Genomic DNA, 27,092 nt, shown 5'->3' on the forward strand with positions numbered 1-27,092 from the left:
CCTTTGTTGGCCTCAAAGGTGCCACTGGACTCAAATTTTGTTCTAGTACCAATGTAGGAAAGCGATCTTAATAGCTGAATGACCACTGCTGGTATGATTCAAGGACTGTTGAGTCTGCTACAGGACCAGTAGCCCTACCCACTCTTTCCCTTTGTGAGTAGCCTCAACAAGAGACTTTCTCTTTCAAAGAACCTTATTTCTTATTCCAATTCTGCTCTCTGCCACAAGGACAGGTAGAAATCACTTCCGCTCTTTAGACTTCTTTAAGTGAGGGTTACAGTTTTATCTGCTGATGGTCAAATAAACAAGACAGCCAAACCAAAATGTAGGAAACCCGATTATTCAAATTTATTAACATCAAGAATTATGCAATGATGCTGTAGATTTTTATTAACAAATAGAAAACAGACTGTATACAACAGTGACCCCTACAGCACTATGCTTCCACAAGGTAAAAATGAATGTTCTCTCCATAATCACCAACCTGGGATTGTTGATTTCAATGCAGTTTGGATACATTGGATAATACAGTTAGAGACCTTTCCACCACCTTTATAGAACTATGCACCTGGGAGAAGGCTGTGATCTCCCTGCCTTTAGTGCGAAATAAGGAGCATTAATATATAGTACCATTAAATTAAGTCCAGTAGTCTTGCCACATTGGTTTATTAGACCATCCTGTCATAGTGGAAAATACAGTATTCTAATGATTTTTAAATGTTTACAGGATAGCAGAAATCATAGCTACATCCAGCCTCTGAGAACAGATTCCCTTACCTGAAAAACCCCATTCCCCTCCCCTCCCCAATAACCAAGGCATCCCCATTCTGGGGTTTTGTGTGCAGGAAAGCTGGACTTCCCATAGTTGTGCTCTTTCACTTTGTAAGATACTCTGACGTACTTGGCTGGCCACAGTTGCCTAGGCAACAGTGCCTCAGGATGCTACTGGCATGGAAAGGATTAAATAAATGTATGTCTGTGGTCAGGTCCCTCTTGGGAGCAGGGGAAGGACAGGACTGTCACAAAATATCCCCCATCTTAATAAGAGAGCATCCCAGGGCAGCGGATCTCTCCCCAATATGGAAAGTTTACATGGGATCTGCTGACAAATATAAGGTCACTGGACACATGTCAATAGGACCAAGCATCTGTTCCTTGCTGGAGTCCCACTGAATAGACAGACCTATGGAAAAGAAGGCTTTAGGCATAATTGTTAGCTTGGCTACAGCTCTGTGCAACTGAACGGTCTACAGAGACTGAATAGGGAACGGAGAGGTCCCAGAGCTGTGAGTCAGCCATTAACATTAACTTGGGGCTGCCCGAAAATGGGCAGTGCCAACATGATGGAGCCAAAGGAAGTATGGGGGGGGGGAGCAAAAGGAAATTAAAACCCCATCACCTCCTTTCTCCTGTTTTGCCCGAGCAAAACCTTTAAGACTTGCAAATGAATTAAAAAAAGAAAAGATATAAAAAGACTAGTTAACTATTTTACATATATAAAAGATCCCATTCCATCCACCCAGTGACCCTCACAATGAAATGCTATCAGGAGGAAGAGGAGGAGGAGGAGGAGTGGGGGCATTAAGACATAGTCATCTGATGATTGGAAACACTCTAGAAGCTGGTCCCACCTTTGGCGCTGTGGCAACGGTCCTAAATACTGTGGTCAGAATTGGTTTGTTGTGGGGAGGCTGTTGTGGCGGCGGCAGCAGCATTATCTGCACAGAAGGACTAACGAATGGGCGGCTGGCTGGGAAGAACCCGTCTCTGCTCTTAGACATTCCCGCTGCAACTGGCCAAAAGCGCTAGTTACGTTGCATAGTGATCAAAGCTGCCAAGGTACTCCAATGCAGCCCGGTAGCACAGCTGGTACTGGTCCTGGAGGAGAAGAAAGCATCAGCAGGAAGCCTCTAAAGGAGCCTCAGCAGCCCACTGTCTCTGTCATGCCCCAGAGACTGAAGCATGCAGACTGTACTCTGCACCCCACTCCTCCCCAAAACTACCACATGAAAGCCATAGTTCCTTGCCTTTTTTACTGTAAAAGGGAATGACTGGTCAAAGCAGGCCAGGCCTTGGACCGGGGAAGGGGGGGGAGGGTAAGCTTTGGTTCAGTGCTAAACAGAAAGGCTGAGTTAGAACCTGATCTCCAGTTGAGCCACAATGGAGGGTAATCACCTTATGGGAAAGCCAAGATCTCTTCAAGCTTACTATCAACAGTAGTGTATTCCAGCAGTACTCTCATGGTTCTTTCCTGGCAACAGTATGGAGGTGGAGTATTTGCAGGACAGAATACATGAGCTGACATCAAATTCCCCCTCCCCCATTTCTTTCAAGCTACTTTCAGCTACTGGGAAGGAGAACTCTGGTACTCTTGTACTGTGCAGAAAGGCCTATAAAGTATCAGATTGTCCTGGCTGGCTACAGGATAAGCAACAGAGATGGGATCAGTTCCTGTGTTCATTTCTCAACAAGAGGTAGAGGACCTGTTGTCTTCTCCCAGCAAGCAAGACAACTCACCCCTTCCTACTTATCTTCTTCAGTGGTAGACCATTTGTAATAGGGGCTGCAGTTGGTTGGAGGGAAACTCGGATATCATTAAATGTTCTTGGCTTCCCCACATGGTGGCTCAAGTATGGATTGGGTCCCAATTTAGCCTTTCTCTTTGGCACTTTGATATCATTAAAATGCAGTGGTATTCAGGCTGCTTTCATGCTGAAGTAAGACAGCATCAAGATTTCGGGTGATGACTTAGTTCTGCTCTTGTACAAATGTGTGCTGGTGCTGTTCCTTGCGCAGTACAATTATATCCCCCTGTCTGTCCCCTCCTGGTGGTTAGCACAGATGGTGGGGTGTTTGAAGCTAATGTCTCACATTCCCTACCACCAAAGTCGCTTTCCCAGCAATATTTTCTCTAGGAAGAATATGAGACTCCCTGCAGTGCTTTAAAGTAGTTACAGAAGTGCTCTGCAGTAGTATAACGCTCCAAGAAGCAGCCTACAGCAGAACACGTGAACATACTTCAGATAACAGCTGATGCTCACACAATATTTTCCCTCTGTCAACTCTTTGGGACTATCATTTTGTCCCATGGTGGGACATAAATCAAATAGAGGATATTGACAGCAAAGGAGCTGTAGAGCCTCACTAGAAAAGCTCTTTACTAAATCAAGTGTTTTCCTCTATTAAGTTTCTTACATGCTATAGAAAGTGCCGTAGATATCTTGTGTGATAGATGTTTGCTGCAGCTACAGTTGACTGCCAAATCTATGGCTGTGAAGGCACTATGGCTAACTGGTGTCCGCATAGTACATGTTGTATGGAAGACAGCCTAATTACAGCTTTTCTTCTCTAACATGAAAGCAAGTGGAAGTTGGGGTTTTAGTACAGTCATTCCTAACTAGTGTTCAAGTGCAAAACCCTAGCCTAGCACCGTAGGAAGGGTGATGCAGCAAACCACTTGGCAAATGGATGTACCTCTGTCTGCACCATGGCTGGTCGCTGTGTCCTCAGGGTCTTCACGGTCTGGAACATGTCAACCACGCCCTCATAGCGCATGCGCTCCAGTACAATGCTTAATGTGATGAACACTCCGGTGCGGCCAACGCCCGCACTGCATTCAAGGAAGAAAGGAAAGGAAATGTTTGCCCACAAAGTGCAGAAAGTCCAAGAGATCAGTCATGATGCCCCTCAGTACAAGCTCTCGTCCTCTTGCATGCTTAGCTTCGTGAGATATGGAACTGTCCTCCTCTCAATATAGCAAGAGAAAGAGTCTCATCCACCTACCCCCTGGGAGATGGCCTCACATTTCCAGGCAACTAAGCTATTCTATGCAGTAACCCTTGGGCTTTCCTTAGCAGGCCTTGGCTCCTCACCATGGACACACAACACAAGCCAGCCTCTGTGGATAGTCTAACACCAGGCACTCACCTGCAGTGCACAGTGATGGGCCCATCCTGACCAAACTGCTCCTTGGTTTTATGGACTTGCCCAATGAAATCAATGAAGCCCTCGCCTGTTTTTGGTACTCCCTGCTCAGGCCAGTCAGTGAACTGGAACTGCCGGATAGTTCTCGACTGCCCATCCTGGATAGAAAGAGGGATGAAGTCATTTCACAACTGTGCTCTGCAAACTGGTGCCAGGAAATCCTGAGAAAACAAGGCCAGGAACACCCAAGCAGATTCCTTTTGCTACTTACTGTCTGGTTTTCTGTCTTGCCTGCGTGAGGCAAAGGTGAGAACACATGAAAAGGACAGCTACTGCTTGACACCTGTGCTAATGTGGGGATGTTCTGGCAATGGGGGACCAGAGGCCTTCTGCATATTTGCACTTGGGGAGTGGAGAAAATGAACACCAAGTAATCCAAGACAACAACTTTATGATACTCACCCTGGCATCCGTGACCTTGAACTCACGCAGGATATACTGAGGCATGTTGTACTCAGCCATGGGATCCACCACAAAGTACTGATACCGGGCAGAGCGCTCTGCTGGCCAGTACTGATGGCATTTCTCCTGAAAGGGAGAGGAAGAGTTAGAACCACCCTGAACAGGATGCTCCTCACTGCCTTCAAGGGTATGAACTGGGGAGTGAAACAAGGGCACTCTGGGGATGCAGGCTGAGGTGGTCCAGTTCTTACTGTAGTGAGCAGTAACTTGCCAGACTGCCGATTTCTTTCCTTACTGCTGATTTCTTTCCTTACATCATGGAATTGCTAAGGGAAGCTCACCCTAATCCTTGGACACATCTCCATCTATTATAACAAGGATAGCCAACCTGTAGCTCTTCAGATGTCCATGGACTACAATTACCATGGTTTGGCCACCCTACCCTATAATTTCCTGATGATCAGTCTTCTTTCCCATACCAAGCCAGTGGGAAACATGGTACAGAATGTAGACCAAATGGTATCTTCCTGGTGGCTCCAGGAAAATCCAAACACAGGCTGTGATCGGAAAGCCAGTTTGGTGTAGTGGTTAGGAGTGCGGACTTCTAATCTGGCATGCCAGGTTTGATTCTGCACTCCCCCCCATGCATCCAGCTGGGTGATCTTGGGCTCATCGTAGCACTAATAAAGCTGTTCTGATCAAGGCTCTCTTGGCCTCACCCACCTCACAGGGTGTCTGTTGTGGGGAGAGGAAAGGGAAGCTGCTTTGAGCCTCCTTCGGGTAGAGAAAAGTAGCATATAAGAACCAAACCCCCTCCTCCCTCTCCTCCTCCTTCTTCTTATGATGGTCGGGATAGCAAGCACGAAGTAAACTCCCACCAAACCACCTTCACTGTGCACCACTTCTCCCCCAAAAGCACTGGGTGCTGCTTACCCTTCCCATCTCTCGCAACTTGGTCAGCATGACTACAATGGTGGAGTTGTGCTCCCACAGCATTCGCCAGAAATCCTCTGTGGTCTCTGCCAGGGGCCCTTGCGTGGCAATGTAGGCTTTCTGTTGCCTGGAATATACCAAACCATTCAGGATGAGGGGGTGACTTTAGCATGGATGGGTGGTGAAGGTAGTGATCAGCAGTTGGATTTAGAGAGCTAAATAATGGGATTGTATGTATGGGGATGGTGAAAGTGTGTCACACATCTAGGGATTTGTCCACAGTGACATGCTTAGACCCTTATTTCTGCAGCGCTTTCCAGCAATCCTTTGATCCACCTGCCTAATCCAAAATGAAAGAAATCAGCCAGGCTGCTTAACTTGAGAAGAGACACATCTAATAAACTGGAGTAACTAATGCTATAAGGCAGTGGTCCCCAGCCTTTTTATCACCAGGGACCAGTCAATGCTTGACAATTTTACTGAGGCCTGGGAGGGGGGGTATTCTTTTGCCGAGGGACGTCGCCGCCGCCTGAGCCCCTGCTCCACTTGCTTTTCTGCCGGTACCCCTGACTTCCCACCGCCTGCTGGGGGCGCTGCCAGCAACAGCTGCGCAGTGCCATGCCGAGGGGGAGCCCCGGCCATGGCGGCCATCCATGGACCAGTATCGGTTTCCGGACCGGGGGTTGGGGACCACTGCTATAAGGGATGCTTGTTAGCACATCATGAACTAACATCATGTCTTTTTGGTATTACAGCTCTTTTAGCCTTGCCATTCAATGCTGCTGGTTGGCTTTCAGGAGTACAACAAAGTTTCTTTGGAGAAATTCCACAATGACACAGAGTGAAAAAACACCAAATACTGGAATTTCTGTCATTGTGAATTCTAGTAGCACTGCTGACACCACAGAGACCAGAAGACACAGAGAACAAGTACACACAGGAAGACTCTGGAATCCTGAAGTTGTCAGAGGTGGGCATCCAGTTTTCCAAAGTAAGTTTAAGGCAGAGTGTAAAATAATTGAAAACAAGATCTGTGACACTTCTGTGTCACCACTGTGGGGCACTACAGACTCTTCAATGTAGGCTGAGCCTCTTAGCCTTATTCACTCTCATTTAATCTCTCCACTGGTGCTAAAAATTAATGAATCTGTTGTAGGACAGCTGTAATGTGTGGGACAGTGATGGAAGCTGCTCCAAGGTGGATTTATAAGACATCATAAAAGGGGGGAGTGGAGGAGGAGCGAATTGGGAGAAACAAAGGTGCTAATAAAGATGCAGCTTCTGAGCCGTCTGTTGTACCTTGAGCCAATTGATCTCTTTAGATAAAGTGGAGAAAGATTGCTCACTTCAAAGGGAAGGATGGGAAGAGATAAACAGGGGCCTGCAGGGACGGTTTAGGAACGACATGAAATGCTACCACCTGCTGCTTGGCAGGCATTTCCGCCAGCATGTCTCTCTCAGCAGCAGTCTCTCTGCTGCAGCACCAGGCACATGGAGGTGGTAGCTCCCTAGATACTGGAGATTTGAGGCAGAAAAGTGGACAGAAGCTCATCCGCTCCTCTCTCCCCAGCATAATAGCCGAGAGGCCCGGCATCAGTTTTTTTTCCCCTGTCTAATTTGTACTAGAAAGCCTTCCCATGTCACTGTGTGTCTGTGGCATTTCTTGGTTCTCCCAAGACATCTTCAGCAACTGCCAACTCAGTGCTGCCTTGCAGCTCAATGAGGTGTCCAGGGAGGGGGTAAGATGGAGGGCAATAGTTTCCCCCATGCAGAGGATACACTTCAGTAAGCAGAGCCAACTCTGGGGATTGACAGATTGCTCTCTTGTGCAAGGTGACTCATAGCTCCGCTCTCTTGAAAAGTGATGAAACTCATCTGCCAGCGCTGGGAACAGTTTCACTTGACAGCCCTCCTTCAAGCTGAACCGTTCCCTCTGCCTATTGTCAGTGGAGGACCGGAAGTGACTCTAACTAGGCCCAAGATCCAACACCTCCCACTTCTCAATAAGCATTTGTCCATTAGACCTGACAGATTCTACTTTGGTCCAACAAAACATGATAGCAAGGATTTGGGAAGTAGAAAAGTCAATGGCTCATCAATGCTAGTCAGAGATAAGATCCCGAAACGGTACCTTCATCTGCTGCTTAAACTTTATGATAACTGCAGATGCTAGAAAGGACAAATGATGAGATGTCAAGCATTAGGAAGTAGGCAGCTTGACAAAAGGTCCATGGTCTCAGGTGGAAGATAACTCACTACTTTTGTGCCTGGGTGATTCTTTAGTAGGATTGCCCAGCTTAGAAAGGACAGAGTGCAGCAGCATTTTTTTTTTGGGGGGGGGGAATCATGAGTGGGTGGAATGAGGGTTTTACCTGTAGCCATCTACAAAGCTGGCGTTGATGTAGTCTGAGCCCTCCACACCCCGGATTGGTTGCAGGCAGACCCGTGTCAATTCATAGGGCATAATATTTACCAGGCGATTTTTGAATTTGTTGCATGGGAGGTTGGCACTGATGAATCTTGAGGTATGTGCTTTAGAGTTGGCAAGGAGCTGTTAGGGGGGGAGAGACAATAGATCAGAAGCAAACCAGATTCACTGCAGAAATGTACATCTGATGGAATTGCAACCAGTCACAGCTCTCTTATAGACACATGCATGTAAGATGCATAATGCTTGCAGGCAGACATTTGTCTCATTCCTACCCCAACCAGGTGTCCCCTCAAACCCTGTGCCTAAAGCAAGGGTAGTCAAACTGCGGCCCTCCAGATGTCCATGGACTACAATTTCCATAAGCTGGCAGGGGCTCATGGGAATTGTAGTCTATGGACATCTGGAGGGACGCAGTTTGACTACTCCTCGCCTAAAGGGTGGCTCAGCCTGTGATATGGCATGGGGTATCTTAACTGTGAAAAGGGAAACTCCCATGTAATGTAAGGAAGGGAAGTCTTCCTAATTGTATGAGTCCTCCTTATTGGCATGTATCACCTTGCACCACTTAATTCCCTCTCCACCCTTCCTCTCCTGAGTCGCTGTCAAAACTGGGGCTGGCCATCATCTGGCATTTGCCGGGGTGCGCAGCAGAAACCCTCTGGCCAAGCAGCTCCTCTTTCAGCAAGCAGAGACCACAGTGGAAGGGAGCAGCCCCCACCCACTCTCTTCCTTGCCTTTCCTTCTAGAAAGTGTTGGGGACTGGGCTTGGACCCATTCCCAGAGGGAGATGGTGAGGGCAACAGTGGGTGGTGGCTCCTGCTGTGTGTCACTGTTGTAATCCTCTCTTGTCCACTCTCTCAGTACTGTTTCTGCCGCCTGCTCATTCACCGGGAGTCGCTGCCATCCACTTGCTTACTTGCCTACCTACTGCTTCAAGAGGAAGAGAACTGGTGGGCAAGCAAGCAAACAGGAGGCAGCTCCTTCCCCTTCTTGCCATGGTTTTTTTTTCTTATTTTCCTAGCAAAAAGAGAAAAAGGGGAGTGAGCAAATCATGGCAAGAGAGGAAAAAGAGCAGCTATTACTGCCTCCCTCAGGCACTGGCTGTCTTGCTGTGGGGCAGCACAGGAGACCCAGAAAGTCGTGGTGGCAGCTGCTCCTGATTCTCTTCTTTGCTGCCAGCCTCATTTGCCTCACCTCTGAGTGTCAGCAATGGTTAAGGAGTGGCTTGCCTTGGATGGAGCTTGAGTCCAGGGAGAGGAAGAGGGTAGGTGCTGATGACTGGCCCCAACCCATCAATGCAGTGCTATCTGATAGATGCCCCCCTCCTCATAAAATAAAACCTAAACAAAACATGGGGCTGTTCAGAGGCAGTATTGCTTTGTCTGCAGCTTGCCCAGGAAGTCACTAAGCTTGATTCACTGGTGGTGTTTTGCAAGCTGCTGTTTTCAGAGCAGAGCAGGGCTTCTGCAGTGTTTCAGACCTCATGCTCTGCTGCCTCCCTATAAGGACTGTCTGCTCTGCAACGCCTCTGCTGCACAAATGCACATCAGTGGAGTGCGTGGGCATGAGCGAAGACATACCACCAGCATTAGGTCTGCGGAAATTACTGGTATGGGACTGCCATGGAAGTGGGTGGCACTGCTGGCAAGCAGAGATATTTGTGACATCTGGGGACTTTCCTAAAAAAAAAAAAATCCTGCCTCTGGCAGCAAGACAGCTGAAAATGACACACTGACCCTGCCTCTTCTCTCTCCAAACTAAGGAGATGTCAGAGCTGAGGAATAAAAGGGCACTGGAGCTACTGACAGTCCAGGTATTGGAAATTAGAAGATCTTCCTGACAAATTCTTCATAGTGGCATCAATTATCACTAATACCCCATCGGCATCTGATTTTGGATGCAGCTCCTGCTGTTCTGCAAAGCAACACTGCTGAGAACTTCACATCAATTTACCTTTTTTTGTTCTTTTCCCAGAAGCTGCCAATCCAGGAGGAAAATGTCGATGACACTCACTTTGCAATTCAAATGTATTTTAATCACTTCCTACCTGGTTTAGAGATTTACAAAAGAATCATTGTCCCCTGGAAAATTTACATCTCCCTTTCACCCAGGAGCTGATTCCTCATAGTAGGCCAAAGATCATTGGGGGATGACAGAAGGAAGCCAGTTCCATCCATGCATACCCCTGGTTGCTGTCTCCCTTTATACGCGAGAGACGCTGTGGATATTTTTCTGCTCACCTTAAACTCCAGTTCCATTGCTGTGACACTCTCCCCTGGAGGTACCTGGCTCAGCTTCTGGATGTGAGCAAAGAGGTTGCGTGCAGGCACCTCGGTGTTGCCACAGGTGGCTGCTTCAAGCAAGGCCTCGTGGATGAAGATATACTGGTCCTCGGTTTGCACCATATAGTTTCTCTGTGAGCGCATGCATGTCACATGCCCATAGATGTCAACAGTCTTCTCATGCTTCATCCTCTCCAGCATGGCATCGATTACAATGAAGCAGCCTGTCCTGCCCACGCCGGCACTGTGAAGGGAAGGCGCCCAGCTTGAGACAGTGTCCTTCCGGGCCAAAATCAGGCTCACACTCTGCCCCTCCCCTCAAGCTGCCGGGAGAGTGACCCTCAAGGTCTTACATTCTCCCTCAAATGTGTTCAGCAGGTCCTAAAGGAGGCAGGTTAGAGCTCATGAGTGCAAAATCAGCATGCCAGAAATCTTGCAATTTGCTCCCGACTGGACCATGTCCTCCCTTCCAAAGCCAGCAAATCCCAACCTTGTTCAGTGGAGACAGGGATATGTCCCTTAGAACAACCACTCTGCAGCACTCCCAGTGCACAATGAAACACCAACAGATGCAGTATCCGATAGCTGCAGCAGGACATCTCCCTGCTGCTGCTCACATCCAGCACTTAACAGGCTTTTAATAGGCAGAGAGAGTGTGTGTTAATTATACACCACTCCCATCTGAACCAGAGCATGAAGGGAGAGCATTAAGTACCATTTCTAAGGATTTTGTGCAAGCTGCAGTGATGAAGTGGTTTGTTCAGTAATAGTTCCCACTCAGCTGCAAGAGATAAATTACAAGCTAGATAAGATGCTTATTCCTAGTGAACTGATGTTCATGGCTGAAGCGCTTCTTTCCATCCTACGTTGCAGCAAGAATAGTATATGAGTGTGAAGACCAACAGGCAGGTGTCCCACGCGCCTATCTGTGATTTGTATATTCATCCATTTTTACTGTGTTGTGAATGCATGTCTTTGTTAATGTCATATGCTTTCTAAGAATTCATACTGCATTTGTCTCTCCTTGTGGGGGACCCATAGCAGCTTATTATATTATTCTCCCCTTCTTTACTTTATTGTCATGGATCACCCTGGTGTGGTATGGAAGAGTGCATCCTCATCAGTGGAAGAGGAGGACAACTCATCCTCAAGCCCTGCCTATAAGGCTGGGGTCAGCCCCCACCCCCACCCCGAGCCAGTAGAGCTTTCAGTCCCAGGGGCTCCAGCAGACCTAAGGAATAGTGGAGGTGAAGGGCGAGGTCTGAAGCATGGACAAGGACTCCCCTCCACTAAGGAAGTGCTAGAAGTGACTGATGTCACCACAGGATCTGGACCCCACTACTGTTCATGAGTAGAGGAGCTGACTTAGCTTGTAGAGAAGTGCATAACATGGGAACCAGGTATACCTAGAGGGAAACTCCTTCCATCAGGCTGCAGCTAGTGAGGGATCAACATGACTGCAGTCTTGCTGCCTACTCCACCAGTTGCTGGACCTGTTTTGTAACTGTTCTTGTTACCTATCCCTTGGATTTCCTTTGGAATAACTGACTTGACCTTGGACAGCCTTTGCCTTTGATTGTGTTGCTGGCATCTGGATTGTGACCTGAGAACTCTGACTGGTCTGGTTAATGAGACTTGCCTTCTGCCTGATGGTCAGGGCACTCATCCTCACAACAACACTAATAAACCTGTGTGGGAGATAGTTTGAGAGAGAACAACAGGTGCAATGTCACCCATGAGCTTTCATGACACAGTGGAGGACGGGAACCAGGTTCTTCCAGACCTTGTCTAGTTACTGTGAATGATTACTAAGCATTAGGTCCTGCATTCTTTTTTCTACATTTGAGGAGGTGGAGTGGCTCCGTATGTAAGGAGATGGCTTGCCTGTCAGGAAATAGTAGAGAAGAGTGACACTCCAGTGGAAAGTATCTGGGTGAAGGGAGGGAAAAACAAAGAGTATAGTGGTTGGCATCTGCCTCAGACAGTCTGACCATAGTGAGGATGTGGATATTGCCCTCCTTGAGCACCTTGAAAGAATATCCAGGCAACAGAACCTTATAATTATTGGTGACTTCAGTTTCCCTGATGTATAGGATAATAGTTGGAAGGGGCCCTGCAAGCCATTTAGTCCGACCACCTGCTCAATGCAGGATCAGGCTAAAGTATCTGTCTGGCTGTTGCTTAGACTGCCAGTGAGGGGGCATTCACCACCTTCTTAAAATCCTGTCCCCTCTCAGCCGCCTCTTCTCCAGGCTTAACATTCCCAAGTCCTTCAATCTTTTCTCGTAGGGCTTTGTCACAGTCAAAGTAGTTCAGCAGTGGAACAGGCTGTCCGAGGAGGTGGTGAGCTCCCCCTCACTGGTGGATTTTAAAGAGCGGCTGGACATGTACTTATCATGGCTGCTTTAGGCTGATGCTGCGTTGAGCAGGGGGTTGTACTAGAGGGCCTGTATGGCCCCTTCCAGCTCTATGATGCTCATATTACTGTGTTTCAGTGAGACTGTCTAGAAGGCTGACACATTCTGAATTTACAATTCATGCTTCATGTATACACGATGGTAATTATATTAAGCTTTCTCATCAGGTGAGATATAGAAAAGTTAATAAAAGAATAATTGCTAATTTCATGGGTGCCAAAGTGAGCAGGTGCTTTGTGTGTGTTGGACTGGGCATCTGAGTGATCAACGTTCTTGTAATTAGGTGCATATGTGGAATCCCTGCTGAAATTACAACATGTTCCTCACATTACGTTTAATGTTTATAATGTTGCTTCTCAGGAAAAAAAACAGTGGATTAAGAATCACTCTATTGAGCACTGACTGCTAAGTGTTCCTTAGGCTAACAGGAACTGAAATTCTGGTTTCTTGTTTCTACAGCAACAGGGTAGCTCTAACTCCAACAAGTGTGTCAGAACAACCAGAAACGCCCCCCCCCCCCCAACTAGACCAGAAACCTATCTGTCCTTTATGTGGCTGCATCAGCCTTACCTGCAGTGAACCACCACTGGCCCAGCATCAGGGGGATTGCAGGCTTTCACTCGCCGAAGAAAGGCTAAGATAGGAGTAGGATACTCTGGCACCCCATGGTCAGGCCAAGCCATAAACTGGAACTGCCTCAGCTCCCGCTTTTCACTTGACCCATTCTATAAGAGAAATCAGAAGACGCCAGATAGTGATGGAGAGATTAATGGCTCAGTCGCCTAGGTTAACAAAGGTCATTTACAGCATATGCAACAGCAGCAGATCACTGTACGCCCTCTCACAACATGCACACGTTTCTCAGACCATTCAGGTATGCAGGCCTTGTTGACATACACCTGGCCCTCACCGAAGTGTGGAGATGCCCCAGGCATCACTTCTGCTTCAGAGCCACCTGTACACGAGGAACACAGAACAGCCTCACACAGGGCCCTGTCCAGCCAACTATCATCATTTCTCAAAGATGGATTGGTTGTTATGCCAAACTGTGGCTGAAAACAAGAAACTGGATGTGTAGCATGGACACACAGAACAAGGCTGGCAGTGCAGCTAGAGCTTTTAATTTAATCTTCCATGGGACATTTTTGATTATGGGTGTCCCCGTGCAGCAGCATCACAAAAGATCAATACTCCACTGTGAAAAGAATTGAAGGCAACTCTGACATAACTGGCCGGGTCTCAAAGCCTGCTTCTCAGTGGGCTGGCAAACCGTGTGTGGGAGCAACCGTAGGTGCTCACGTGTTCCCCCTTCCTCCTTTACCTTGTATAGGGCAAATGTCCGGACTGTGTATGTGGCGAGTTCAACTGTGTCCAGCAATGTCACCTGGATCAATCCATAGGTCTCCGTACCACGGCCTGGCCAATATTGGTCACACTTCACCTGTAGAACAAAAACATAGAGGTTTGATACATGACTTTAACTGAGTTTCATATGTCCTTCATATGCTTGAAGCACAGAGGCATATTTTCTTCCCTTCTCAGTTAGCACGTGCAAATAGCAGGAACTAACAACAGTTCAGAATTAATGAGCCTTGGACAGCAAAATGCTCATGCACTGCCTGTCCTACATCTTGTTCTATGAAAGGCCAGTAATATCAGGCAAAGAAGTAAAAAAAACAAACAAAAACAAGATGCTTGGTGCTGAGACATAGGAATAGGGAGTGAGGGATGCCCATGGGAGCAGGAGAGAGAGAGGAACTGAGACAAATAGTCAATTCCAAAGCAATCTTTTGCTCTCCTGTAACCTTCCCTTCTACCCCTACCCTTTGGAAAAGATCAGTGTCTGTAGGCAAGCATACTCATCTCTCCTCCCCCTCAGTGCTGTGTGCAAGCCCAGTGGTCTCCTTCCCTGCAGACATTCAGAAAGCTCCCAGGGAAACAAGTGGAGGGTTTAGAATGAGTACCTCAGTGGGAAGTACTACAGTGGGAAGAAATGCAGACCTCACCTTGCTCCCTTCTGCTTGAGCTCTCATTCTGGAAGTACTTTTAAAAGGGTGGCTAAGAATGCTGCTCTCTGCTAAGCCAAGGAAGGACTCCTTTGCTGGGAAGCTGGGAAGCAATCAGAGGATGTACTGGATTGTGATGCCCATTTTCCTCCTCCATTCTCTTTCACCCTCTGTCCCCCAACATTAGAAGCAAAGCCAAAACTCTGGATCTGCAGCACGCTTCTTGACCCTAATTCCAGTAAGGGCTATTTAGTCCGCTGGAACTAAAAGCCCACCTTTCCATTCCAGTTCCACTGAGGAGGAGAGCTGTTTTCTTGTAGGCCATTTTTTACTACCCGAAGAAGTCTCAAAGCGACTGACAACAGACACCTTGTGAGGTAGGTGAGGCTGAGATGGCTCTGAGAGAACTGGCCCAAGGTCACCTAGCTGGTTGCATGTGGAGGAGCAGGGAATCAAACCCAGTTCTCCAGAGCAGAGGCTGCTGTTCTTATCCACTACACCAAGCTGGCTTGAGGAGAGGCACTTACATATTCCACTCAATAACAGTCCTGCCCCCAAGGGGTCTGCTCATTTCTCCGGGCTCTTTCTTCACATGGCAGGGGAAGTAGACAATGTGCCCTGCCTACAGTCCCTTCACCCCTAGCTCTTCCTTTGTGTGCATTTCTCAGCATTTTCAAGACAAAAAACCATCTGTGTCTGCTGTGACCCTCTCTCCTTGCCCCACCTTTGAATAAGTGCCAAGCTTCCCTCTGTACCATCTCACACTCTCGTTTCTTATTCTGCCTGCACCTGTCTCTCCTGCCTAACTAAGCCTGCAGCTGCCTGACTACAACAGCTTCATCCCTGCCCCTCTGCAAGGAAGAATGGATGAGGATCATCTGGGCCTGTCAAGAAATAGTAAATGTAATTATTAGCTGTGTGTGTTTACAGGGAATGAGAAGAATACAGAAACACCACCTAATTAGAAATCAATGGTGTTTTGCCTTTTAATGGAAGGTGTTTTTACTGGATGGGCTTTGTAACCATCATTGGGTAAGAGACAAAAGTTGCACCCAGTGGTCTTCAGCTTCCTTTGCTTCATGACACTTGTTTATTCCAAGGCTTATTCTTTTTCTGCATGTAGATGCATTATGAATGTGCAAACTGAGGAGTCTGATGAGGAGTTGTGGCTAGTTATGTGGTTCCCTGAGGCCATGTCGTGTGTTCTTTGCAAAGGAGATCTGCTGCCTGGCCAGCCTGTGAGCAAACAACAATGTGGCAATCGAAGGCATGTTGCAGCCTGCTTGGGTCCAGCGATCTCTTTTTTCCCTGCCCAACTCTTGATGAAATTGTGTTGCTGTGTATGTACAAATAACAAAACAAACTTTGAAGTAATCTATCCCAGGGTTTAATAGCAGAGCCCTGGCTGGTAATTGAAAATTATTTATTCATGACCAGATAAGAGTCACTCACATTTTCTGCCAAATTTACCCATAATGTTTATGCCCCATTTTCAAGCTCTGTAAATTTTATGCTGAAGCTGATGCATGATGGCACTAAACCAGATAAGAGAGCCTTTCTTCTGGCATCACTCGTTTCTCATTAATGTCAGGAACACGCTCACAACCTGGAAATTCATTTACTGTTGGCAGTGTCCAGTGGCAATTGCTGGGAGAAGGAGTCTTCCCTTCACATAGGTGCTATAAAGGAAGCAGGACGAGTTTAGACTACATCTCTATTGGGCCTCTTGGAAGTAGCTGCCCTAATACATAATCCCTGCAAAACCACCTGGGACTGATCACACTTTCTGTTGACTCACAAACCAGGCGAGGATAAGGGAATTTGCCTCTGGAAAAAGATGGAATTCAGGCAGTCTGGACTGGTTTCCTGGTTTACATGGAGCTCTGGAGGCTCAGGAGACAGATTGCACATATTGCTGATTCTGCTGCCAATTATAAATACTTTGAAGACAGTCAACGAATCTGCTATTTGCAGCTTTTATGTAGTGTGCAAACATGAAAGGTGAGGATGATGTGTGCTATCAAGCTGCCAAGAACTGCAAGTCATAAAAACCTCGGTTCTGATGGATTTTTCCTGCAGAGATCATGATCCCTTTTCACCAGGCTTGGAAAGCAGTGAACTCCCCCAAATCCCAGTTGTCAAAGTCCAAGGCAACTACAGTTATACAGAGCCTCACTGTTTGGGCTGAAAAAGTAGCTGCCACTTGTTAGCACTCCTTTGAGGCTCTTAATGCTCCTGGGCTGGGACTTGGCTCTTGAGTTGGGAAAGGGGAAAGCTCAAGAGGCAGTGAGCAAAATGCTGAGATGTTGTTACTTGGAAATCTGCTTTTGGATCAGGCTTTGTACTCCCACCTCTCAAGTGCCTCTTGGACTGATGCCACACTGAAGCAATTAGGATTCTTGCGCTGACTAGATGCCCTTTATGTGGTACCTGCTTCTCCAGGAAGTGAATCTAAAGGGCTGGCAGGCCTTTAAAGAAGTAGAGGTATGACTCTGCTCAGTGGAAAGGAACAAGTAGGTAAATGTATCTTTTCTTCACACACTACACTTAGCTGGACAGAGGCTAGTTTACTGAAGTATATCACCTCAAGGGGGCTGTCCATCCTCTGTCTCCCAGGAGGCAATTAGGAGAGGGAAGGAGGAGAGGTGTGTTACCAGGAGATAATGCGCATCTCAACAGCAGCAAAGCAGGAGGCAGAGACAGGTGCCCAAAGGGCCTTACAGAACATGTTATCTTAGAGAAACACACTCTGTGGAGTGCCTTCTGATAGCTGGACGGCCCCAAAGCAAAGCAAACTGGACTCTGGATATTCATTTATTCTGACATTAATTCTGACATTTCTTACTTCAAATACAAACACTACTCTAAAACGGAAAGACTTATTTTGAAGTTCCTCGGCTCAGCTAATATGTGCAAACACACAGTAGTTATGCAACTGGATGCCATTCCAGTTGGATAAAAGTTTGTGCTAAGGATAATTGTTCTAGCAATTTTAGCAACACAGACTACAAAGTGTGTATTGGTATACTGAAAAGTGTCTGAGTCATGGGGAGATTCATGTGGCACAAACCGCTTGCCACGCAAAGCTGACACTTTAGTGTCTGGAAAAGCTGTACTTTTACTTGCACAAGTAAAATGGGTCTTAAATCTTAAACCCATAGTCTGCTGGAGGTTGCCTTTGGTCCAACTAGCTCAGTACTGTCTACTTTGACTGGCAGGACCTCTCCAGGGTCTTAGAGAAAGGCTTGCCTTCCTCTTCAAAACCTTTTAATTAGATATGCCAAAGATTAGGCCTGGGGTTTTCTGCATGCAAAACATATGTTCAACCCATAGGCCCTTCCCTCAAAATCTTTGTTTCTTGTCTTCACAAGCATTTGAACCCAGACTTCTCTGATTTATGTCCAACACTTTTGTTGCAACATCTTGATGATGATGATCACATGATAAAGGGTAAGAAAATTATCATCACAAAGATGAATGGTCTTTATGGGGGCTCTTTAGTTAAGAGATCAATCCTGTTAGAAATCTATAACATTATGAGAGGAGTAGGGAAAATGAATTGGAAGGAAAACTGCAATTCGTACTAAAATAAAAAGCAGAAGTTCAATCAAACACACTATACGTATTTAATATAGTCACAGAACATTATGATGGCAACTGGTGTAAAGAGTTTTAAAAACTGATCAGATGATAAAGTCAATCAATGACTAGTAGGCATGACAGCCACAGCCCAGCATGTTCAGGGGCAACATGCCTTTCACTGCCACAGAACAGATTACCACCCTGGCAAACTGCCAGGCTTGTGTCTTAGACTCTAAAAAATGGGTAATATTGGCTATTAGTCAGATGCAGCCGCATGGGGACCCCTGTCTGATTCAGCTCAATGGTTAATTTGCTTTTTCTGTGTAGCTGCTTAAAAGCATGAAGTGGGATAGGCAGGCACATTTCTCATGCATTTTGCCATCTATGGATAGTAGATATGAAAAGCTGCTTCATTGTGTGTGCGAGTGTGTTTTCCTACCTGGGGAGACAAAAGAGGCTGGTCCCTATCATACTGTTTGCAACTCACTTACCGGAGAAGGCAAATTGAATTTGGTCTGTTCCCCCTGCACACACATCCTTCATTCAGCTACTCTTCCACCCTGCAAATTCCCCATTTCCAATTTCCCAGTCTCTTGAATAAAGATACAAGTGAACCATAGTCCAAGTGCACATTTCCCTGCCCTGTGGTTGGCATGGAAACATAAAATATTCTGTGAGAACAAAAACCACAGTGATGTTACTTTGCAGAGAACCCTCCCTGCAAGATTCTAAACTGAGAACCATTTATCTGAAGGGTTTTTTTGAACTTGGTTGTCTCCTTGACAAGCCGGCAGGGTATCACCACATGAAAGGTTCTATATCCCCCAAACCCTGTGAAGTCATTCAGAGTGGATATGAGAGAAGTTCCTCCTTGTGAGCATAGCAGCCTATCCTGCCTCTCAGTGACCTCATCTTCACATACTGGAGGGCATGTAGTGGCCTATACATAGTGCCTTCCCCCTCATTCTTGCAGTTTACTGATCACTCGGCTGGCGCATAGGCCACTATGGAGACAATGATACCTGAGGTAGTGTTCAGCAAGCAATGGATAGATATAGTGGCATCTGTATGAGGACCAGGCCAGCATGTGTAATGAGGAGATTCTGGAGATTTTTGGTGGAGGGATCACTTGGCCATGAAATTGGGGTCACCGTGGGTAGGCAGGTAGTTGTGAGTTTCTGCATTATGCAGGGGGCTGAACTAGATGACCCTGGAAGTGCAGAACTGTGTTAGTTGACATCTCTCTCTTTACTTGTGAAGAATGTTTGGGTGTTCTAATTTCCCCAGTGTCTTTTCTTGGGATCATGTTCCAGTACCACCAGTATCTAGTCAACTTCGTGGCACTACATGCTAGAGAAGTGATTATGCCCATTTTCAACATGGACCACAACTCTCAAATAAGTAGCAAAAGAGAAGTTTTTCATACCCGAGACTTCTCCTCCAGCCGAGTCATCATGACAATAGTCGCTGTGCGCTGTTCCCATACCATCCTCCAGAAGTCACTGAGTGTCTCCGGTAGAGGCCCCTGTGTAGCAATATAGGCATTCTGCTTGCGGTAACCATCGATGTAATTGGCATTGATGTAGTCACTTCCAGGGACTCCTGAAGGACAGTGAAAAAGTATGAATCTTCAAGAATTGACAAGGCAAAGAGTTAGCTTTTCTAAATGGGCTAAGGAGACAGCTGTAGGTTACTGAGACCTGGCATCCCACCCTTCCAACTGATTGATTCAGGTTACACGGTTACATGCCACCAAAGGATGGTTGCCAGAACTGAAATAGGATATGGTATGGAGTTATTCCTCTGATGCAGGATAGAATCATAGAATCATAGAGTTGGAAGGGGCCATTCAGGCTATCTAGTCCAACCCCCTGCTCTACGCAGGATCAGCCCTAAGCATCCTAAAGCATCCAAGAAAAGTGTGTATTCAACCTTTGCTTGAAGACTTCCAGTGAGGGGGAGCTCACCACCTCCTTAGGCAGCCTATTCCACTGCTGAACTACTCTGACTGTGAAAAATTTGAACCCAGACTTCTCTGATTCATATCCAACACTTTTGTTGCACCATCTTGATGAGGATGACCACAGGATAAGCACCATGAGCTGTTAACTTACCATCGATGGAGGTTAGGATAACACGAGAGTGGTCATAGGCAATCACGTTTGCATAGCGGTTCTTTGGCTTGTTCACTTCTAGGTTGGAGTTCTCCCAGGTGAACTGCTGCCCTGGATCAATGGACTGTTGTGAAGGAGAGAGGAAATGAAGATCACATTGCTGCCAGGGTGCAAAGATGCAGAGCACTCTCTTAGCTTGTATCATGTTTAGAAACTCACAGGCTACCACTCAGAGTTGTCGGTTCTGAAACTACTAGTAGCCACTTCCAGAATGTGAAGCGGTGTGGAAGGAGGAATGCAGAAGTGTCACAAGATCTGTCTGCCTCGGCTTGGACTCCATCATTCTGGGCAGCTACAAAAACCAATGACGGAGATGTATCCCTGGTGTTTGCAGTAAATGGAGTGTTTAAATTTCTGTTTTTTTGTGCTCTGATTTTTAAAACACTGCCAAAAATACTGAAAAATCTGGGGGAATTTTCTGAAGTACCATTTCTGGATAAATATATCCAGTTGGGAAAAAAGAAATTTTTGACATTCAAAAACACAAAATACCCCAATATCTCTAAAACTAAGCTTGAAAACAAGAACAAACCTATGTATTTAATTTTTTTCTTTACAGAATGAATTCCGCATTTGGGGACTTGGACTCCAGGTTCTCTGTGCACAGTGCGAGGATATGAGTTGTAGAGAAGATGTGAGCATGGTTGTCCTTAACTATTTCCCTACCAGCCACTTTCCCCCTAGAATTCTTCTAGCTGCTTTCGTTACATAATGTGGTAAGTACTGAGAACAAAGTTTCTTGGGTGTATGAGAAGGCTTAGCCCTTCCCCCCAGCTGTTGTGTCTCTGCAGATCCACTCTCCCTCTATATAGTTATCTGGATTCCCAGTCTTTTTTGTTTGTTTGTTTGTTTGTTTATGGTGCTGAACACTTAATTTTGTCTTTAAATCTGTCCTCATCTATCATTTTCCTGTTTCTTTCCAAAGGCCTTTCTGCTTGCCATGGCTGCTAGAGCTACAAGAAAAGATGAATATCAGTCACGTATCCTTTAAATCAAATGCACAGCTGCAAGGAATCTAGGCAGCAAAAATGCCAAAGAGATGGTGGAAAAATGCCATTCCTTAAAAAAATCCAGAAGAATAATTACAGAAGTGCCTTCCTTTTGTACAGCACTCAAATTGGACGTAAGCTAAAGTATGTTTAGTCCCCTCAGAACTGGATTGCACACAGTAGAAGTGACATTTCTAAGTACTTTCCCACCCACAGCCTGGTCTTCCTCCTCCTCATCTCAGCAAAAGATATTTCTCATAGCTGAGTCATGTTCTGTAGTCTGACACAACATTCTTGTGTTTGGGGTATGGTGAAAAACACAGTGAACCCACATCCTCAACTTAGGATCAGAGTGAGAACCATGGGATATCTGCTCCTCCATCCACACATATCCAAAGCACTGGTTTGTCTTCTGTGCAACCAGCAGGATGTATTGCCTGTCCTTTGCAAAATGTTTTTTACATAACTTCCCTATCCAGCTAATTCTACATAGTCTCAAACCTAACATAGCAACTGGGAAACAGGCTAATCTTTGATACCAGGAAATTGTAATGGGCAGAGGCCTGCCTCTTCCTCTGACCTACAGGCATCGCTACGGAAGACTGACATGGAAGAGAAGACTCAGAGCAAAGAGACAGAATGGCACCAAGATTCCAGTTCAGCGATACTGAAGCACCTCAGTGTGCTGGCATTCTGCCAGGTTTTGTCGCTTCAGATTTGCCCTCTGCTGTGTGTTCCCAGGAAGCTCCCCTACTCAAGCTATGAATCAGTGCTGGCTGTGCTGGCCTTCTCCTTTTGCTACTCTTCCAGGGGCAATGAGCGGAGGCTGCCAGCAACAAGCTCTGTGCACGGCTGGGCCTTTGAGAGGGCCGAGATCCCCTGGCTGTGGAAGCAAACAAAGCCTCCTCATGCCAAGTCCAGCCGTATTGGCTTTCTGCTGCAAGCGAGAGCATGCAGCACAGAAAGGGGATTTTCACAGTCTCAGAGGGGAGGATATGACATCACGGCACTGCTAATAGGTGGTTTGGGAAATGCAGGATGTAAATAGATGTTTCCAACAAGAACCCTGTAATCTTCTATTATCAGAGTAATAAGCAGGCAGCGCAGTGCGAAGTGGCAGGAGCAGATGCAGCTCAGCTCTCCGTAGCGCATAGCTGAGGCTCTAGTCACATCAAACACATGTCCTACATGCTAGAAACATCCTGATTCCAGGCCAGAGGAATTCACCTTACCCCTTTAGCTTTCAGTTGGGATTCTTTGTACAGTATGTGCTCTTTTTACAGTAGATCTGTAATAGGAAGCATTTGCTTCTGGGCAGGTAGCTCAAAGATAAAGTAGGCACAGGAAAGGGAATCCATCCCCAGTCTAACATTTACATTATATTCTGACCACATGACAATGTGTGCATGTGCGCAAAGAGCCATCAAGCTGCAGCTAACTAATGGTGACCCCAGCAAGAGGCTTTCCGAGGAAGGAGAGTGCAAGGTGGTTTGCTATTGCCTTCCTTTGAAGAGCCTTCCTTGGTGGTCTCCCTTCCAAGTTCTGACCCTGCTTAGCTTTTGAGATCTGACGATACTGGGCGATCCCATGCTACTTTCCCTCCTCACAGTACAATATATTTGGGTTAAATCCCCGACACCGAACTTTGACCCTCTATGGATGAAAGGCTGCTGATAAAACAGATGTCAAGCTGAACAAGATGTCAAGTCTTGAGTTCCGGATGGGGGTGGAAAAGAGAAGGTGAACAAACTCTTGCTCTGGCAGGATGATGAATGTGTAGTCCTGGCTGGGCCTGTATTATTTATGACTATGCAGAAGTGGAAAACCTACACTGGCACTCTCACAGAGTTCTTGTTCTAAGACAGACTGCTAGTGTCAGAACAGCAGGCACGTCTATCAGGATCCTACCACAGCAGCTGCAGTTTCTTGGAAGAAATGCCCCTGTACCACCCGGGTGTAGCATCAACACTGTCATTAAGACAATTGTCTTGCTTTGCTGTAAGGAGGTGTGAAAATCATGTTCTGTCACTAACAAGCCCATAAGAGGGCAACCAGGTGAGAAAGGCAGCAGGAGGAATCCACCTGGTTGTGAAGAGGTGCTAATTAAATATGCCCGCAAATGAGCGACTCATTTAGAAGTGAAATGATTTAATTTAAGCCCCGATGATGAATTAATGTGCACCTGTCTCACCTTTAATGGCGAGCAAATGAATAAATAAGGCAGGGAAGGAGGGGCACCCAGAGTGCATTTGAAACTTATTATGCACAGTTCTTTTGCTTCACCAAAAGGCTCATGCGAGCCCCCTTCCCTCCTATCCAGGGGGTAAAACCTGAGCACAGTATGAATCTCCTCTTTCGCAGCTCCAAACCCAGAATCTTACAGTATGTCAAATGTAAGCCAGCAACTCGTGTGTGTAAGTGTGAAAGGGGAGGAGACAGGTCTGCGTGTTAACCTTAATTTCTGGCCCCATGCCCTGAATAGCTGTATGGCCATCAGAAGCTGGCATGTGGGTCCAGTGACTGCACAGCTTATTTTCTTTCTGTTATACAACCCTTCCCAGAAGTAAGTTTGCAATACTTTCAACACAATACACTTTTTTTGGGGGGGGGGCAGGCTGGAAGGAGGGAAAACTTACTGGCCACATGGTTCAGCACAGGAATTCTTGTATGCCAACAAAAATCACCCTTCCTAGGCAGTCTTGTGGAACAAGCACCACAGACTTAACAGTCTAGTGTTCATATACTGTCTATTGTCTATTCTGGCTGGCAACAACTCTCCAGGATCTTAAGCAGAAGTCTTCCATGTTGCCTACTATCTGACCATTTTACCTGGAGAGGTCAGGGATTGAACCTGGGACCTTCTGCATGCCAAGCAGATGATTTACCATAGCCCACTCTGTAATTCATTGTGACAACCCAAACAATCCATGGTAGCAACTAATGTCAAGCTACAGAGCTTCTTAATTGTGGAGAAAATGGGCTCATAAACCAGATACTGGGAATGTGTCAATGAAACTTTTGCCACTGAGGACAAAACTCCCACCATCTATGGAACCCAAGTGACCTTCTGTGGTTTTGGGAAACTGCCCTGATCCTGCAAGGAGTTATAAATGCAGCAGAAGTAGTACTCCTGACTAATGGACACTTCTACACAGGGCTACTTCCTTATGGGTCTTTTTTTTCAGGTGATCTTGATTGGGAAGGGTTGGAGGAACCCAGGGAGTATCCAATTTAAAGCTTGTCCTTATGTGCTCAAGAGAACTTTCTTGGCGTTCCTTTTGAGAAAGGATCCTCTGCGAGGCTACTTGATTTAAGAACTCAGCTCCTGAGGTAATGCTAAGGATTTCCTGAGACCTCAAGGTCCTTATCACAGCAATGTGGGTTTCCAGGTCTACCTGTTCTTCCTCTAAGATTTGATTGTTCCAAGATCCAGCTCTGGAGGGATCCTGTCAGATCTGTGCAACCAGGGATCCAAATACTAATGGACTTGCATGTACAATATAATGCAGATGGGTGTTCAGGAAAGCAGGTGTTTTGGGAAGATACATTCATCTAATTAAAAACCCAGTTTGGAAACAACATTCTTCTTGCTATATCCAGTGAATCAGTAGTTTTATGTAACACAGTTTACTTGTGTGCTTTCCCCCTACATTTAGTCAATGTTTCCTCCTGGCCTCCCAAGCACTTACTGTGTGTAAGGCTGGTATCATCTCTCCTGAATCAAGGGAGATAAGGTGCAAAAGGGAAGATCAAGGGCAAAGGCAGATAACAATTCAACCGGGACTACTAATGCATGCAAGGGGCTCTTCCTCAATTTATCCCCACCCCCCCATAAGAGAGTGTTTTATTTATGTGTAAAACTCCTCACAGCTGAAGTGAGCCCAGCAGGGCTAGCTGCAAGCACAGGAAAACATTTATCCTGTTACTGTGACTCTAATAGCTGCTGGGGAACCTTTTCTCAGTGTCACGATTTTTCAAATTAATCATCTGCCCAGTGCTGGTTCAGCATGGAGAGGAGCTTGGCAGCAAGAGCCACGGCAGTCCTTGGACTCACGACACCACTGTTCCCGCCTCCACCAGAAGAATAAACAGCACTCCAATGGCTACTGCAGGTTACAGTCCTCAACACAGATATGGATAACTATCAGGAAAGGGTGTACAACGTAATGCGAGAATGGTTACGTCAACATTTGTACCACTCCCGATATACGCCTTGGATGGCCAATGTATATACTGGCTACCCAGCAGAACAAGCAGTCAAAGGGCAATTCTCATCATTTTGCCATCGTTGCACAGCATGAGCATTCCTACCACTAAACGGCAATGGCGAAGTGAGTCAAACTGGAGGCAATGGAAGTAGTGGCGGAACGTGGACAGTGGTGTGAACCGAGGGTCAGAATTAAATTGGCAGTGGCGGGCAGGGGCTCATGGTAATTGTAGTCCAAGGATGTCTGGAGAGCCACGGTTAGGCCACCCCTGGGGACCTGGCTCACCTCATATTCCTGGGAGAACTTCAGCCCATCATTGGCCTTCAGCCGGTCGATGTTGTCAGCGAGGTCTGTCACTGGAATGGGAGGGTGGTCACGCATACCTGCCAGGCCAGAAAGGTGGGAGGGAAAAATTACTGCTCAGTTAAAGAGGAAGTTACTGTTCCACATGTGCACAGTAGCTCAGATGACAATGCGTAACGCTGGTGGGATGGATGGAGCATGAGTGAGGTCACAAGGAATGCAGTGCTCATGTGATGGCACAATAAACACCTGCATGCTCAAACAGGGCAGCAACCAGCCAGGTGGCTTCCACATCTAGCCTGGAAGAGATAAGAGGGCTTGGGAAGATGCTCCAGCACAGACTGAGACTGGGGCAGGTTAGCAGGAGCTATTGCAAAATGAGGTGTCCTGCAGAAGTGTGTACTTCAGTGCAGAGATAGAAATCCTGAACAGATGCCTCCTTTGCTCACTTGGAATCATAACCATAATGGATGTCTTTCATACCTTCTGTGCCCGAGGCAGCAGACAAATCTTGAACTAAACACAATTTCACTGTAGAATTCCTATCTCATAATAGCTGAGAAGTTAAAAATATTAGTTAACAAAAATGTTTTTGCTAGTGATGGGTGTGTTACGGGGGGAAGGTTTGGGCAGTAAGATTATTGCAGTATCAAGCTATTTTAAAAAGCGGTGCACAGAGTTCATGATCACACCAAGCAGGCAACAGGCTGATAAGGTGACCTCTGTTGTTATTGCTCTACAATACTCAAAGCAAGCAACATAAAATGAAACAGGCAACAGACCCCTTTTCATAAGAAGCCATAGCAGAAGTACCGCTTACAGGTCTGAGGGGCACAAGGAATTCCCAGCTCTCTCCTTTACCCACCCAGCACCACAAGAGCAGCGAATTAAAGCAATATTTGCAAGGACACACTTCATTTGAAGCGCATTAAAAGAGTGGGGGGAGGATGTGAGAGAAACCACAAAACCTGTCAAGGCACTCCGTGAAGGTAGTGCCAACAGAGCAGCTGCACAGTGGCTAGCAAGCATACTTAGAGGAAGAGCGAGCTCCAGCTTATTGCACTGGGGTGGATGTGGGAAGAAGGGAGAGCGCACCTAACTCATCAGGGGAGGGAATAATATGTTGTCACCACACACTTCCGCCGTGCCCTTTGCTGCTGCAGCCAGGATGTGTCTCCCTTCAAGTTCAATCTGTGCTCAAAATCTGTTAAGTGAAGAGCTTTTGCAATTTCATACATCTTTGCTGGCTGCAGTGTTGTGAAAACTGAAGTGTGGTGTTGCGATTAGGAGTGGTTGCTTCTCATCTGGTGAGCCGGGTTTGACGCCTCATTCTTCCATATGCAGCCAGCTGGGCGACCTTGGGCTAGTCACAGTCCTGTTA

The 27,092-nt window shown here is 46.5% G+C and overlaps 1 protein-coding gene across 17 annotated transcripts in view; it reads right to left on the reverse strand.

The window, feature by feature from the left end:
* Nucleotides 1-324: 324 nt before the first annotated feature.
* PTPRF (protein tyrosine phosphatase receptor type F) overlaps nucleotides 325-27,092 on the reverse strand; it is a 613,096-nt gene continuing 586,328 nt past the window's right edge. For all 17 annotated transcript variants that reach the window (XM_077334070.1, XM_077334074.1, XM_077334071.1 and 14 more), the window contains 12 exons: nucleotides 25,694-25,791; nucleotides 20,152-20,275; nucleotides 19,464-19,639; nucleotides 13,771-13,890; nucleotides 13,020-13,174; nucleotides 9,991-10,276; nucleotides 7,692-7,870; nucleotides 5,320-5,446; nucleotides 4,387-4,512; nucleotides 3,928-4,082; nucleotides 3,475-3,610; nucleotides 325-1,878 (listed from right to left, as the gene is read on the reverse strand). In XM_077334070.1, coding sequence (XP_077190185.1) covers nucleotides 1,810-1,878; nucleotides 3,475-3,610; nucleotides 3,928-4,082; nucleotides 4,387-4,512; nucleotides 5,320-5,446; nucleotides 7,692-7,870; nucleotides 9,991-10,276; nucleotides 13,020-13,174; nucleotides 13,771-13,890; nucleotides 19,464-19,639; nucleotides 20,152-20,275; nucleotides 25,694-25,791 — 1,751 coding nt within the window. In that variant the 3' untranslated portion in view covers nucleotides 325-1,809. The remainder of the gene's footprint in view (nucleotides 1,879-3,474; nucleotides 3,611-3,927; nucleotides 4,083-4,386; nucleotides 4,513-5,319; nucleotides 5,447-7,691; nucleotides 7,871-9,990; nucleotides 10,277-13,019; nucleotides 13,175-13,770; nucleotides 13,891-19,463; nucleotides 19,640-20,151; nucleotides 20,276-25,693; nucleotides 25,792-27,092) is intronic.

Source organism: Paroedura picta, chromosome 4, assembly GCF_049243985.1.
Source record: "Paroedura picta isolate Pp20150507F chromosome 4, Ppicta_v3.0, whole genome shotgun sequence".
Classification (NCBI taxonomy): Eukaryota; Metazoa; Chordata; class Lepidosauria; order Squamata; family Gekkonidae; genus Paroedura; species Paroedura picta.